Consider the following 16,806-nt stretch of genomic DNA (forward strand, 5'->3'; position numbering starts at 1 on the left):
AACTAAACATGAATGCTTAAGTTGTTCAATGTCATGGGGTAAATGTGGGTGGGGATGGAGACAAACATCAGGAATCTTTGGCGGAGTGGCCACAATTTTATTTAAAATACTCAACAGTAAACTAGACAAGAGGAGTGACCCGTTCTGGGTAGCAGCACAGGTAGAGGGGCAGGCAGGTGATGGCTGCTTCAGGCATCTACCCCTCTGTCCCATGCCACCCTGAGGGTCCTATATAGAATAGAGTCTACTGAACTCTCAAGGCATAAGTAGCCTACCTTAATCAAGGCCCATGGGAACCAACTTATTGTAGGGCCAGCAAGGCCTGAGATCCTGAGTATGCTACTACACAGGAGTTACCATCAAGCCTCAAAAGCATCCAGGAATCCCAGGGAAGTTAATGCATAATTTACAAGGAAGGGTGGTTGGGCTTTATTCTCAAAACCTTCAAACCTTGCACACACCCCACCATCCCATCAGGTAAACATTTCCTGAGACGTGGATATTTCTGCACTAAGTATATATGTTCCCAAATCTGAGTAGTGTACACTATATGGATGGAAGAGGGCAGAAAACACAAATGTGGAGAGCTTATTGAAAACCTCCTAAGTAGCTTGTTTACTTAAGAATATTCGCTGTGCATGTAGAAAATTTTTAAAATGTGATGTCTTCTGCAAATAAATTTGTAGGTGATTTAAAGGAAAGGATGATGTGTATCAGAATTTTCTGTTATAACTTTCAATTAGTAATGTCTGTAAATGTTGCAGTCATCTGGGTCACACAGTTTGCAAGCATGTTTTGAATAGATCAGTTCAGCATTCTTTCTGAAGGTACACTGTGTTGTTGCACTGGAGCAGGGTCAGCATACTGCTTTCTTCAATCAGAGGGGAAAAGTCATTGTGACATAGTCCCCTTTTTAATGAGCAAGAAGTTAAACTAAAAAAAGGGAAATATATAAAAGGTTTACATCATAAGTTCAGAAGGGATATTCTTCCTTTCCCATGTGCTCTAGGAGGAGAAAATCAGAGATCACTGGCAAAAATTGTTCTGCTTGTTGAATTGTTCCTGTTTTAAACTAATAACACGTTACTTGATTGCAGTGTTATAGCCATGTTAGTATGTTGACCTGAAGAACTGCTTTGTGTAGCTTAAAAACTTGTCACTTTTACCAACAAAAATTGGTCCAATAAAAATATTACTTCACCCACCTTGTCATTCTATATTAATGTAATAGTTAATATTTCCATGTCAGGAAAATGCCTTTTATTGGTAGTTTCCATTCTGTATGTACAGCTTTGGTGTTTGGGGTGCTGCCTACATCTTTGTATAAATCTTTTTTCATTCTAATTCTTTATTGCAATCTTAGTGGGCAGTAACTATTAACAAAACATATCAATTGTTTTGGAGGAATGTCTGCTTTGTAATAAGCCTATATTATAATACAGTAATTAAAGCCTATAATACATCAATTCTTTTTTATGTTCTATAGACCAAAATCTACATCATCTGGGCAACTCAGTGCCAATGGAGTGCAGTCAGAAGGGCTAGACTATGACCGATTGAAGCAGGTATATAGTACCTTCAGTAGAAACCTTTTCAGAATAAGTAATAGCAGAACTTTTAAAGACTTTCAATGCTTCTTGATTAAATACCAAACTTTAACCATTGCGTAGTTTCAAACCTAAATCCAGGAAGGTGGTTAAATTTGGTTAAATACTTCCTATTATCTGTAATTTCTTAATGACATAGCAAAGTCAGGAATACAGTCTCAAAATTGTTTTATCTGATAACGTATATTGTATTTGATTTAATAATTTCAGCTATAACAAGAAGTGTGCCACCTTAATAACAATTGATGAGAATGGTAAAGTTTTAGTGAGACTGCAATCTGTTGGATGCCATATTGTTGCTTCCAAAGATTATTGATCATGCCAAGTTGAAAACATTTTCACAAAAATAGTATTCCTTCACATGCTGTATTTAAATGCATTTTCAGAAAATCATTATCTAAAATATCAAATCAGCAATAGGAAAGGAGATAGAGATGAGAGAAGGGTAAATATATGATAGCACTACTGTAGGGTTCTACTTATTTTTATCTGTATAACTGAAAATAATTTGATCTGTATGAGTTTTAGCATTTAGTTGGTTTAGGTTCTCTTTTTGTTTGTTTTGTTTTGGATTTTTGCATCTTACCTGCAGGGCAGTCTTAGTTATAGCTATGCCTGCTAGTTTTAGAGAAATTGCCACCACTTGTTGTGGGAGCACATGTAATTTGCGTGATAAATCTTTGTAACTGAAGTACCTTCTTCCTCAAGTGATAAGCTCCATAGAAATCCATTATAAGATTATTTGGGCAGCATATCTTTAAAATACTACTTGAAGGGAGTTTAAGGATGAATTTTGAAGATACAGTTACAGGCTGGAAAATAGATTTGAGATGTTTCAAAATGAACAAAAATTAGAATCTTTCAATTTTTCTTAGCTGAAAGTTTAAACTATGCTAATTTATTATTACATATTTTCTAATACCCTAGGATATTTTAGATGAAATGAGAAAAGAATTAACAAAATTAAAAGAAGAACTCATTGATGGTGAGTATGAACTCGATTCACTACATATTTTGGGTTTCTAAGTCTTAAAGAATGGATAAGCACTTCTTAAAGATGAAGAAATGTAAACTTATTTTCAAGATTTTGTCTACTTTTGAGGATTGTAGAATGCCAAGTTCATGATAGTATGTGTCTTTGTAATGTTCATTCCTTTTCCCATTACCACTTAGTTTTTCTCTAACTTATCCTTAACTATTTTGATTATTCTTGCACAATCAGGTACTTTATACTTATCTGCAGGGTTTTTGGATAGAGCAATGATGCTGAAAAATGTCTGTCTTTAAAAGTGGATGGATGAGTGCAGAAATTGAGCAAGATCATCCTAGTAGATGTTTTCCATCTCATGAAGTTCTTAAATTTAGGAGAGGCAAGATCGTCATATGATGATCTACTACTTCTATGGCTTTTGTCAAAAATAAAAGCCAGAGCAGTTGAGGCACCTACTTCAAAACAGTCAGTATTTATTCTGTGACAATGTATCCAATGAGAGCTTTCAATATATTGTATCACAATTGTTAAGATTTGATGTTTTTCTTAATCACATGATTCTTCTTTGAGTAGTGTCCCTATGAATGCTCTACTGTAGGTGAGTCTGTGTCCCTCCGCTGCTGATCAGAGAACTTTTGTAGCAGTGTTCGGTCAGCCCACCCATGCACTGCTTCTCTCATGCCATGAGGCCTGTGCGGGCAAACCCTCCTCAGTTCCTTTTCAGCCACCCCTGGCTAGAGATGGAGCTATAGTTGTCCGTTCTTGGATTAACTCTTTTAGAATTGTTCATTTTAGCTTTCCTTGAAGCTTTTATTCTTTACTTCGTTTGTATTTTATTTGGCCGTGCCTAAAAAAAAAAAATAGAGAAGAAATAAAAAAGGGCTTGTCTCCCACCAACCCTGGTGGAAGGGGGTCCCGCTGGACAAAGCTATGCCTGCTTACCTGGGGTTCAAAAAGTGCCTCAGTTGCAAGGAATCTATCCCAGTGATGGATGGATACTTGCAGTGTGTTTGCCTGGGAGAGAAGCACATTCCACAAAAGTGTGGCTTCTGTCAGCAACTGAAGCTCAGATCCAGGAAAGACCAAGAGCTAAGACTCAAATTTCTACTCATGGAGTTGGCCCTTCACCTCCCGGACGCCCAGCAGGAACTCTCACTGTGACACTCTGCTTCAAAGGGAGGTGAGCCCAGAGAAATGAGTCACTCACACAAGGCCCCTAAGGAAAGGTTTGTCTGTCCCCATAGTGAGCCCTGATCGAGCCGAAAGCGATCTTTGACTCCATCAGTATCATCGGTACCAATGGCACAGAAACCATCTAAATCAGGTACACAGGGCATGTGTGGTACCGAGCTGATGGAACAAGTCGGACTGCCGAAAGACCCAACCGCACCGGACTCACCCCTACTCAGTACCAGTGCTCTGGTACCAAGTTCACCCAGAGCGGTGGACTCACCAACATCTTCCTGCTGAGCAGTGCCTTTCTCATCATCAGAGTTAGAAAGTGAACGAAAGGACATGGGTTCCTGCCGGTCTCCTCACACGCCTTATGGGACTCAATTTCACTATGGACCTTCAGGCTTATCATCCTCATGATCCACAGCCTCCATGGTTTGGTCAACTGTCGTACCAACCACCGGGTCCCTACCCACCACAATAGCCATACTGGGACCCTTGGCAAGCTCAGAAACAACAAGCCTCCCATGCCTCTACTGTGGCATATCAGCAAACAAGGAGACTTCCTCCTTCAGCTGTGGCTTTGAGGGCCTCTGAACAGGCAAGGGAAGAGGGGGAGACTGAGGTGGAGGAGGAGGTCGCTCAAGCCCACTTCTTGTTGTCATCACCAGATGAGATGGTAGTGCCCCCCCTCTGCCATCGATGGCTGATTTCAAATTATTCCAAGACCTGGAACAGAGAGTTCCGGAGGCCCTGCAAATACCATTACAGGGGGTGATTGAGTCTCATCAGATTGGTGGACATTTTGCATTCCTCCACTTCCTTCAGAGTGGTCCTCCCAATTAATGAGGCACTCCTGGACCCCCCAAAGTCATATGGCAGACTCCTGCGTCTGTCCTGCCAACATGTAAGCGAGCAGACAAAGTTATGTGCTCGCAAAAGACACAGAATTCCTCTTTTCCCACCCGCCTCCGAATTCCATCATTGTGGATGCAGTTAGCTCTAAGGTCAGTCAGCTCCAGTTCAAATCCACCCCATATGACGGGGACGGGAAACATTTGGATCTGTTTGGCAGGAAGGCATATTCATCAGCCATCCTCCAGTTCAGTGTAGCAAACTACCAAGCCTTGTTGGCAAATATGACTACCAAAACTACATGAAGCTCGGTTCCTTTATTGAGCAACTTTCTGACTTTCAGAAGGACCAATTGAAGGCCATAGTAAACAAGGGCGCACTGGTGCCTAAAACATCCCTCCAGTCCGCAGTAGATGCAGCTAACAGGGTGGCACGCTTGATTTCTACGACCATTGTGATAAGAACATAAGAATGGCCTTACTGGGTCAGACCAATAGTCCATCTAGCCCAGTATCCTATCTTCCAAGAGTGGCCAATGCCAGGTGCTTCAGAGGGAATGAAAGAACAGGTAATCCTCAAGTGATCCATCCTGTTGTCCATTCCCAGTCTCTGGCAAACAGCAATCCATGTCTATCCTGGCTATTCACCATTGATGGACCTATCCTCCATGAACTTAACTAGTTCTTTTTTTAACCCAGTTATAATAGTCTTGGCCTTCACAACATCCTCTGGCAAGGAGTTCCACAGGTTGTGTGAAGAAATACTTCCTTTTGTTCATTTTAAACCTGCTGCCTATTAATTTCATTTGGTGACTCTTAGTTCTTGTGTTATGAGAAGGAATAAATATCCCTTCCTTATTTATTTTCTCCACACCAGTCATGATTGTATAGACATCTATCATATCCCCCTTAGTTGTCTCTTATCCAAGACAAAAAGCCCCAGTCTTATTAAACTTTCCTCATATGGAAGCTTTTCCATACCCCTAATCATTTTTGTTGCCCTTTTCTATACCTTTTCCAATTTCAGTACATCTTTTTTGAGATGGGGCAACCAGATCTGCACATAGTATTCAAGATGTGGGCGTACCATGGATTTATAAAGAGGTGATACAGTATTTTCTTATGTTTCTTTCCTAATGATTCCTAACATTCTGTTAGCTTTTTTGACTTCTGCTGCCCATTAAGTGGACTATATCCACAATGACTCCAAGATCTCTTTCTTCAGTGGTAACGGCTAATTTAGACCCCATCATTTTATATGTATACTAGAGATTATGTTTTCCAATGTGCATTTCTTTGAATTTATCAAAATTGAATTTCATCTGCCATTTTGTTGCCCATTTACCCATTTTGTGAGACCCCTTTGTAGCTCTTTGCAGTCTGCTTTGGACTTAACTATCTTGAGTAATTTTGTATCATCTCCAAATTTTGCCACCTCACTGTTTATTCCTTTTTCCAGATCATTTATGAATATGTTGAGCAGTCCCAGTACAGACCCCTGGGGGATACTATTTACCTCTCTCCATTCTGAAAACTGAACATTTATTCTTAGCCTTTGTTTTCTATCTTTTAACCAGTTACTGACCCTGGAGACGACCTTCCCTCTTATCCTGTGACCACTTACTTTGCTTAAGAGCCTTTGGTGAGGGACCCTGTCAAAGGCTTTCTGAAAATCTAGGTACACTATATCCACTGGATCACCCTTGTTCACATGCTTGTTGACCACCTCAAAGAATTCTGGTAGATTGGTGAGGGCTGATTTCCTTTTACAAAAACCATGTTGATTCTTTCCCAACAAATCATATTCATCTATGTGTCTGATAATTCTGTTCTTTACTATAGTTTCAACCACTTTGACTGGTACAGAAGTTGGGCTTACTGTTGTGTAATTGCCTATATCACCTTTAGAGCCTTTTTAAAAAATTGGCATCTCATTAGCTATCCTGCAGTCATCTGGTACACAAGTTGATTTAAATGATAGGTTACATACCATATTTAGTAGTTCTGCAATTCTGCATTTGAGTTCCTTCAGAACTCTTGGGTGGATACCATCTGGTCCTGGTGACTCGTTACTGTTTAATTTATTTATTTTTTCCAAAATCTTCTCTAATGCCACATCAGTCTGGGACAGTTCCTCAGGTTTCCTACATAAAAAGAATGGGCTCAGGTTTCCTCAATAGGATTTAACTTCCACTTTTTAAAGGATGCCTTTTTGCCTCTAGCTGCTTCTTTTATTATGTTGTTTAGCCATGGTGGCACTTTTTGGATTCTTTTACTGTGTTTTTTAATTTGGGGTATACATTTAAATTGAGCTTCTATTATGGTATCTTTAAAAAGTTTCCATGCAGCTTGCCAGGATTTCACTTTTGGCACGGTACCTTTTAATTTCTGTTTAACTAACTTCCTCATTTTTGTATAGTTCCCCTTTCTGTAGTTCCCTTAAATGCTGCTGTCGTGGGCTGTTTTGGTGTCTCCCCCCTTCCTCAGGGATGTTAAATTTTATTATGTTATGGTCACTATTACCAAGGACTAAATCACCAATTGCCTATGGGTTCCAGGAATAGCTGCTGCAAGAAGCAGTCATTTAAGATATCAAGAAACTTTATCTCTGCATCCCGTCCTGAGGTTACATGTGCCCAGTCAACATGGGGATAGATGAAATCCCCCACTATTATTGAGTTTTTTTATTTTTATAGCCTCTCTAATCTCCCTAAGCATTTCACAGTCACTATCACCATCCTGGTCAAGTGGTCAGTAGTATATCCCTACTACTATATTCTTATTATTCAAGCATGGAATTACTATCCACAGAGATTCTATGGCACAGTTTGATTCATTTAAGATTTTTATTTCATTTGACTCTATGCTTTCTTTCAAATATAGTGCCACTCCCCCATCTTCTTATGTATTCTGTCCTTCCGATGTATTTTATACCCTGGTATTACTATGTCCCATTGATTATCCTCATTCCACCAAGTTTCTGTGATGCCTACTCTATTAATATCCTCATTTAATACAAGGTACTTAAGTTCCCCCATCTTAATATTTAGACTTCTAGCATTAGTATATAAGCAATGGTGGAGGACCTTCTGTTTGAAGGGATGAAGTTAATTGCCAAGAAGACTGCCGCATCCCTTCACATGTTGAAGGATTCTAGAGCATCTCTTTGGTCCCTTGGGATCTGTACTCCAACCTAAAAGAGAAAGTATAGTCCTTAGCCACCATTTAACCCTTGCTCATCCCAATACCCTCAATATTCAGCCCAGTACTCATCTCAGTGATCTTATGAGCCATGAAGGAAGAAGCCTAGGTTCCCCAGATGAAAGCATTTGGGATCTGAACCAACTTCCTCCCAGCTCTCAGCAACGAAGAGGCAGTTTTGACAGATTGGTCGAGGTACATGTAGAATATTTTCCTCATCTCATGCTGGAAAACCCCACCCATCCCCTTGGAGACAGTCTTACCCTTTCCACAGCACCTAGGAACAGATAACCTCCGACAAATGAGTGCTAGAGATCATTCAGGATGCATGCACCATCCATATCTCCTCCCAAACATCCTTCCTCATCCCTCTTCAGGGACTCTTCTCACGAGGGTTTGCTACATGAGGAAATAGATCGTCTACTCAGTGTAGGAGCCATAGAAGCTGTGCCATACATCTAAGAGGCAAAGGCTTCTACTCTCACTACTTTCTAATACCATAGAGAAAGGGAGGTTGAAGACCTATACTGGACCTCAGAGTGTTCAACAGATTTATCAAGGTGCAGAAGTTCAAGGTGATCACTCTATCAACAATTATTCCTGCATTAGAGAAAGGAGATTGGTTCTCAGCCTTCAGCCTACAAGATGCATACTTGCACATTTCCATCATACTTAGTCACAGATGACTAAGTTCACGCTAGGCTGAGATCACTACCACTACAGAGTACTCCCTTTTGGCCTCTCAGCACCCAGGGTATTTTCCAAGGCCCGCTTTGTAGTGGCGGCCCACTCTGAGAGCATTACAATTTATCTTACCTGGACGACTGCCTTCTCAGGCCCTGTTCCTTCATGAAAGTCAGAGCGTTACCCAGACTACACTGAACCTGTTCCAGAATCTGGGCTTGCAGTCAGCGCACAAAAATCAACATTAACACTGAGACAAAGACTAGAATTCATAGGATCCGACCTCGACTCCATTCAAGTGAAGGCGCTCCTCCCACATCACAGATTCCTTAGCCTTTCCATGCTGGTAGAGACAGGTCAATCTAGCCTCCAAATTTCAGCCAGACACTGCCTCCAGCTCCTGGGGCATATGTCTGTGGGCACATCAGTCATAGTTCATGCCAGACTATGCATGAGATGCCTCCAGGCCTGGTTTGGTTCGGTTTACAGCCCGAACAGAGACCACCTAAACAAACTACTAGCAGTGCCCACCAAGGTCAAGCAATCCTTGGATTGGTGGAAAGACCCAGTAAATGTATGTACAGGGAATCTTTTATTCAGCCTTCTCCATCGTTACTCCTGACCACTGATGCATCTCTCATAGGATGGGGTGCACATCTCTCTCAGTGGTCTCACGGTGCAGGGCAAATGGTCACTATCCGAGACATGCCTTCACATCAACCTGCTCAAACTCAGAGTGAACAAAAATGGCATGTGCTCACTTCCTCACTCACTTCCTCTCACTAATCAAGGAGACACACACAAAGGTCATGATGGACAATGTGGCCTGCATGTATTACATAAACTGTCAGGGAGGAGCCAGGTCATGCTCCCTGTGCATGGAAGCACTGAAACTATGGGATTGGTGCATTTCCCACAATGTCATAATTTCAGTGGCATACCTGCCAAGAGTGCACAACATGACTGGACATCCTCGGCCGCAAATTCCCGCTTGACCACGAATGGGAAATTAATTTGATGGTCCTACAAAACATATTTCAGCATTGGGAAATACTGACAGTAGACTTGTTTGCTATGTGCCAGAACAAGAAATGTCCTCAGTACTGCTCCAGAGCTGGAATCAGATGACACTCCAAGGGGGGGAACGCTCTCCTCCTTCCTTCCCCCCCATTCCCTCAAATTTTGAAAATCCTGTTGAAAGTGAAAAAAGAGAAAGTAAACATCATACTGATTGCTCCCAACTGGCCCAGACAGACATGGTACCTTACCAGTCACAGCTGACACTGTGTCCACTGAGGATTCTTCCAATCACTCCGTATCCGCTATCTCAGAACAAGGGGTGTATGCTCCATCCCAACCTGAAGATTCTGAGGCTCAAAGCCTGGCTCCTTTGTGATTCCAGCACATAGAGACATCATGCTCTGAGGAGGTGCAGAAGGTGTTATTACACAGTAGGAAAGGAGCTACTCGTCATACCTACCTACAAAAATGGAAAAGATTTCAAATCTGGTGCCAGCCCAAAGGTGTCACTCCAAATGCAGCCACCCTATCAGTAGTCCTGAATTACCTCTTGACTTTCAAGAAATTGGGTCTCTCTCTCAACTCAGTAAAGTTTGACCTAGCAGCAGTTGCAACCTTCCACCATCAGATAGAAGGATATTTAATCTTCTCCCAGCCAACCATAGAGGAGAGGTTCCTCAAAGGCATAATGAACCTCTTTCCCCAACCTAGACTTCCCACTCCTCAGTGGGATCTCAACCTAGTATTAAAAGGACTAAGTAGACTGTCTTTTGAACCCATGGCAACTTGCTTACTAACTCACCTCTCAATGAAGACTGTGTTCATGATCAGCATCACCTCAGCAAGAAGGATAGGGGAGATAGTGGCCCTGATGATGCATTCCTCCCCCTCCACTATGTTCTTCCCTGACAAAGTCACTCTTAAACCACATCCGAAGTTCACTCCCAAGGTGACTTCTGCTTTTCATATAAACCAGTTTATTCAACTTTCAACCTTTTATCCTAAATCTCATCAGGATAATATCATCTGCCATCCTCCATACGTTTGATGGGAGGAGAGCTTTGGCTTTCTTTTTGGACAGAATAAGAACTTTCAGAACATCTCTGAGGTTCTTCCTCTCTGTTGCAGATAGGTCAAAGGTTACAGCGATTTCCGCTCAGACTCTCCAAATGGGTCTCAAACTCTATCAAGCTCTGTTACCAGATGCGTCACGTACCACCCCCATCTTCAATATGTACACACTCAGCAAGATTGATCTCTTCTTCTGTCATCTTCTCCAAGGGTATCCCTATATCAGAAATCTGCAGAGCAGCTACCTGGGCATCTGCACATACTTTTGAAGAACATAATGCCATTCTTGGAGACTTGGGTACAGACACCAGATTCAGTGCCACAATGCCATCATCTATAACAGACTCGACTCTGAAGTCCCAGCCTCCAGTGGTGGGTAGAGTTCAGAAGTGAGGAGCACACCATAGGGACTCTACTCAAAGAAAAAGGTGAAGTTACTCATCTTGCAGTAACAATGGTTCTTCGAACTCCACGACGCACCCTTCTTCCCTCTACTTCGGAGTTCTTGTCATTGACTCTCCGGTAGAGAAGGAACTGAGCAGGGTTCGCCCACACACACTGTTGTTTTAATCTCATGATTTTTAAACCAGGCTGAGGGGCTTTTTGGAGGGGGGTGTAATTGGTTTTAGGGTTTTTTTAAAATTTGGGATTGGCAGTACTGATGATGCTATTTTATAATAATTAGTATCATCAGAGTAGCATAGTCAAGGCCAGAATAGGGCATAGGTAATTTAGGCATGTGCCTAGGGCCCAGTTTGGGGAGCAGGGAGACAACCTGTGGGTGCTGCAGCCCCGTTCACCAGGTCACCGTGCTACTCATTTAAATTTAGACCTGCAGTTCCCCTGTCATGATGGAGGGGCAGTGAGGCCAAACCTGAATGGGCAGTGGGGCTGCCAGCACTGCTGCTCCTCATTGGTGTCATGGGGCTGGCTCCTGCGTCAGTTCCTGAACCAGACATCCATCCAGAACTTCGTTGCCATTATCCAGATGCTGGACAAGGAAGCCAGCTGGGAAAGGGGCTGCTCAGAGTCCTGGGGAGGCAGACACAAAAGGGTTAATAGGGCAGTGTCCATGCAGCAGGAACCAATCGCTGACTGACCTGGACAGCAGGAGAGAGGTAAGTTAATCCTTTCTTATCCAAGTCAGTCAGTGCCTGGCTCCTACCGCAGGATGTTGCTTCGTTTTAACGAAGCAACATCTCTGTATGTTTGCCTAATGTCCAGTGATGAGTTCATCAGCTCTGAGCAGAGTAATAATTGCCTACTTTCACATTATAGAGAAAATAGTATTTCGTCTGGGAGCATAATGTAGTAAAATCTCATTCCATGGGCAAGTTAGTGATATAAAGTTAAGGGAGCTATCATTTGATTTATAAAAATCTACAGTCATAATTTCAGTGGGATCACCCTTTGCGGTGTAGCAGGGAGGACTCACTCCCCTCAACCCCCCTCTTCTGCCTCTACTCCCAGATCCTATTATTGGTGGAAATTTTGATAATACATTATCATCAGAAATGGGTTGAGTTGGGCATCATTCAAAAGCCCTTTCTCCACAATGGTATAAAACATGACAAACCTAGAACAAATACGCAGCTGTATACTTGAGAAACGGTTTAAAAATCACCTTTTTTAATTATACTTTGACACAGGATGCACTGCTTAGATAAAAATGAATGATCTTGGCTAATCCTAGGCAAGTCAGGCTTGACATGTAGGGCTGAAAACATTAGTTCATCAGAGTCACTGTCGGGGGCACAACTGCTTCATACGTTGTCACTCTGATCTTTGTCTGCGTTGCACTCATACATCTCCGTACAAGGCAGGCTGCTGGCCAGTCATTTGCAGGGTGGTGAGTGTTTGGCTTTTGCACACAAGCATTTGATTAGATGAAGGATTGATTCGGTAGCAGGTGCTATTTCACACACAACTGGGATGATCAGTCCACCCTTCAAGACCAGTTGAGGAGGGTAGTTTTGGATGTGCTCACTCATCCCAGACTCATTCCATTGCTTGATAGTTTGTCCTTTTGATAGCAGGTATAAGTGCACCTCTTGTAGGTGGCAATTCTTCTGCATTTGTCTGCTTCTTGGAAAACATCTGCCAGTATAATTCTGCAAGTGTTGTAATGTTGGTCTTAAAATGGTAAGCTTGGCATACAGACTCCTCTAGTGCATTTATGACCTCATCAGTGATTGTTTCAGCAGTTCTGAGCATATTCAGAGTGAGGGAGAGTCTTCAAAGATTTAATCAAATGCCTTCCAATAAGATAATTTGGTATTTCCAGACAACCTTGCAGTAGTTTCACATCCTGAAAGTTCATGGAAGCCTGGCAATGCAGTGGTTTTTGATGGTCCAAGTGATGATAACCCATTGCTGAGGGATATATGGAAAGTCTGTTCCCCAGCAGCAAAGATTAATAACAATCTTGCTGAAATCTTGGGTAACATCTCACAGAGAGCAGTAGCTATATCTTGTGCAAATATCTGGAGTTTAGTAACACTTGTTTCTGTGGCATTGATGGTATACAAAATAATTGTAGTGTCAGCCTCTTCATGGGAACTACGAAGAAACTCCATTGAACAGTGCAAGGCAGCAACTTCATTGCATCATGCAACAATAAAATTCTTTGTGCAATTCTTTGCAGCATTTTTCCTGCAAGGGATGCGGTTAACTTGTTCTTGCAACTATGAGAAAGTAGCTCTTTCATTGTAACATTGATGATGTTTGTGGAGTCAGTTATTTTGATTTGGACAGGCACAATACTATTGAGTCTCTTCCCTCTGGTAATATTTTCAATGATTACTCTGCATGTGTGTCAAACATGAAATTCTGGGGCTGTCAGATAAAACTGGGAAAGAGCATTTTGGCTGCTGTTACGCCTACCAGCCCTCTCCTCTCCTCTCACCCCCCACCAACTTTCCTTGCTCTGTTTTCATGTGCTAAGCCTTTGTCTGAATGACTCAATAGAGGGGAACTGGCAGCCTTTAAACACCGAATTTCCTTCCCAAAATTCCTCCCATATATCGGGGTCAGACTTTGACACCTCTTCTTTCAGTGAGGTACCCGGCAATCATTGCCAAATAGGTGGCTAAATCTAAAGCCAAAAAGCATTTCAAAGTCTTCTAATGCCATGAAGTGGAAATTCCAATTAGCAGTCCAGGCTGATCAAATAAAGAGCAGCAAAGACTTACATTAAGATAGTTTATCACCCCACCATTCCATAAGTTGGCTTTGTCGCTGATTCAGCTTCATCAGATGGCTTGATCCTTCTGTGATATTGAAGCTCTCCATTGTGCATAATAAGTCATTGAGAGTGGAATGCACACTGGATGCATGGAACTGGTCTCACAAGTCCTATACCTTTTGGGAAATGAATTCAAACACATCTTTATGCTTTCCAAAGAAGACACCTAGGTAGCAGCGAGTGTTTGAGTGTTTGCTTCTATAGTGTATCACAACTTTTTCCCTATAAGAATTTGGTTCACAGTACTGTCACTATACAAAATACCTCAGGTCTCAGGAATACCAGAACCATCAACAAAGGAGCCAATTGCACTGTAAATATATGGGTTCACTTCTTATAGCACATAAGGTGCCACTGATCATTGTGTGTTTAACCAGGTCTTCTGCAGTATTATTCTCTAAAGGTTCAGCTACTAGTTATTACTCTTCATCTCTGCTTTGATAACTAAAAATTATCAAGACCAAAGTAAAAACAAGGATTTTGTAGTAAATTACTTAGGGATTGTTGTTCATTATATTATGGAATGTATGTTACATAACAATGTGCATACTATTTGCGGATGAATTCCAATAATTTGACTGCATGCGGATGTCTTAACCAGTGCCTCATTACAAGTCCTTTGGCACAGTACACAAAGCTGATAATGAATACTACTGAACCACTTCTTTTTTGTAGATGACAGCAAATCAGCTTGAAGCACTCCTTCCATTTACAGTAATCTGTAACACTAAAAAAATTAATCAGGTATATTCTGAGCATTAACTGATAATACAATATTGTCAGTCAAAGACCACAATTTAACTTTGTGAGGTCTGCAAGTTTGGCATGCACGTGTTTAAAATATAATTACAAAAATATTGATTTTTAAACATTTTCTTGAATATATATATATCTACGTCATTGTTCTAAGTTTGTCGGGTTTGGCACTAGAGCTGTCAAACGATTAAAAAAATTAATCACAATTAATTGCGCGATTAAAATAATAGAATACCATTTATTTAAATATCTTTGGATGTTTTCTACATTTTCAAAAATATTGATTTTATTTGCAACACAATACAAAGTGTACAGTGCTTACTTTACATTTATTTTTATTACAAATATTTGCACTGTAAAAAAACCCCCAAAAGAAATAGTATTTCAATTCACCTCATACAAGTACTGTAGTGCAATCTCTTTATCATGAAAGTTGAACTTACAAATGTAAAATTATGTGTAAAAAAAACCCTAAAACCTTCACTCAAAAACAAAACAATGTAAAACTTTAGAGCCTACAAATCCACTCAGTCCTACTTCATGTTCAGCCAATCACTAAGACAAGTTTGTTTACATTTACGGGAGATAATGCTGCCCACTTCTTGTTTACAATGTCACCTAAAAGTAAGAACAGGAGTTTGCATGGCACCTCTGTAGCTGGGGTTGCAAGGTATTTACATGGCAGGTATGCTGAACATTCATATGCCCCTTCATGCTTCGACTTCCATTCCAGAGGATATGCTTCCATGCTGATGACAAGTTCTTCATTTTCATCATCTGAGTCAGATGCCACCAACAGGTTGATTTTTCTTTTTTGGTGGTTCGGTTCTGTAGTTTCTGCATCAGCGTGTTGCTCTTTTAAAACTTCTGACAGCATGTTCCACATCTCGTCCCTTTCAGATTTTGGAAGGCACTTCAGATTCTTAAATCTTGGGTCAAATTCTGTAGCTATCTTTAGAAATCTCACATTGGTACCTTCTTTGCATTTTGTCAAATCTGCAGTGAAAGTGTTCTTAAATCAAACAACATGTGCTGGGTCGTCATCCGAGACTGTCATAACACAAAATATATGGTAGAATGCGGGTAAAACCACAGAGCAGGAGACGAACGATTCTTACCAAAGGAGTTCAGGCACAAATTTATTTTTTTTAATGAGCGTCATCAGCAAGGAAGCATGTCCTTTGGAATGGTGGCTGAAGCATGAAGGGGCATATGAATGTTTAGTATATCTGGCAGATAAATACCTTGCTACATTGGCAACAACAGTGCCATGTGAACGCTTGTTCTCACTTTCAGGTTACATTGTAAATAAGAAGCGGATAGCATTATCTTCCATAAATGTAAACAGACTTGCTTGTCTGAGCAATTGGCTGAACGAGAAGTAGGACGGAGTGGACTTGTAGGCTCTAACGGTTCACATTGTTTTGTTTATTAGTGCAGTTATGTAACCAAAAAAATCTACATTTGTAAATTACACTTTCATGATAGAGAGAGATTGCACTAGAGTACTTGTATGAGGTGAATTGAAAAATACTGTCTTTTGTTGATCTTTTTTACAGTGCAAATATGTAATAAAAATAATGTAAAGTGAGCACGGTACACTTTGTATTCTGTTGTAATTGAAATCAATATATTTGAAAATGTAGAAAAACATCCAAAATATTTATAATAAATTTAAATTGCTATTCTATTCTTGTTTAATCAGTGCTATTAAAATTGCAATTAATCGTGATTAATTTTTTTAATTGAGTTAACGCAAAACAAATTAATTGCTTGAGTTAACTGTGATTAATTGACAGCGCTATGTGGTACGATTGTGTTTGTGGGGGAAAAGGGTTTTGAATAATACCCAACTCAACTCATTTCCAATGACACTGGATTATCAAAATTTACAAAAACCGGAGGACCTGGAGGTGGGAGCTGGTCATAGAGGGGCCAGTGAGTCCCCCCGTCATACTGCAGAGTATGACACCATTGATTATGATTCTTTAGATATTTATGAATCAAAAGACACCTCCGTAACCTTTCTATCATTAACTTGTCCCAGGAATTACACATGCTTCCACACTAATTTTTCAATATTGGGATGAATAATTGTATGTATTAATGGAGCAGCTCCCTCTCCTCTTTTTCTTCCTTTTTTTGCTTATATTGTCACTATGCTACATACTGTGACCACTTAAACAATATGGAGGAAGTAGGTAT

The 16,806-nt window shown here is 40.8% G+C and overlaps 1 protein-coding gene across 11 annotated transcripts in view; it reads left to right on the top strand.

The window, feature by feature from the left end:
• Window positions 1-16,806, top strand: part of ENAH (ENAH actin regulator) — a 241,849-nt gene that overhangs the window by 220,325 nt on the left and 4,718 nt on the right. For 9 of the 11 annotated variants that reach the window (XM_067564863.1, XM_067564862.1, XM_067564864.1 and 6 more), the window contains 3 exons: window positions 1,487-1,565; window positions 2,535-2,592; window positions 2,851-14,981. In XM_067564863.1, the coding sequence (XP_067420964.1) occupies window positions 1,487-1,565; window positions 2,535-2,592; window positions 2,851-2,894 (181 nt within the window). In that variant the 3' untranslated portion in view covers window positions 2,895-14,981. Of the gene's footprint in view, window positions 1-1,486; window positions 1,566-2,534; window positions 2,593-2,850; window positions 14,982-16,806 lie in introns of those variants that run through there. The other 2 variants (XR_010922969.1, XM_067564861.1) reach the window with 2 other exon arrangements.

This window comes from Emydura macquarii, unplaced genomic scaffold (genome assembly GCF_026122565.2).
Source record: "Emydura macquarii macquarii isolate MOO-44397 ecotype Brisbane River unplaced genomic scaffold, CSIRO-AGI_Emac_v2 contig_2676, whole genome shotgun sequence".
Taxonomy (NCBI): Eukaryota; Metazoa; Chordata; order Testudines; family Chelidae; genus Emydura; species Emydura macquarii.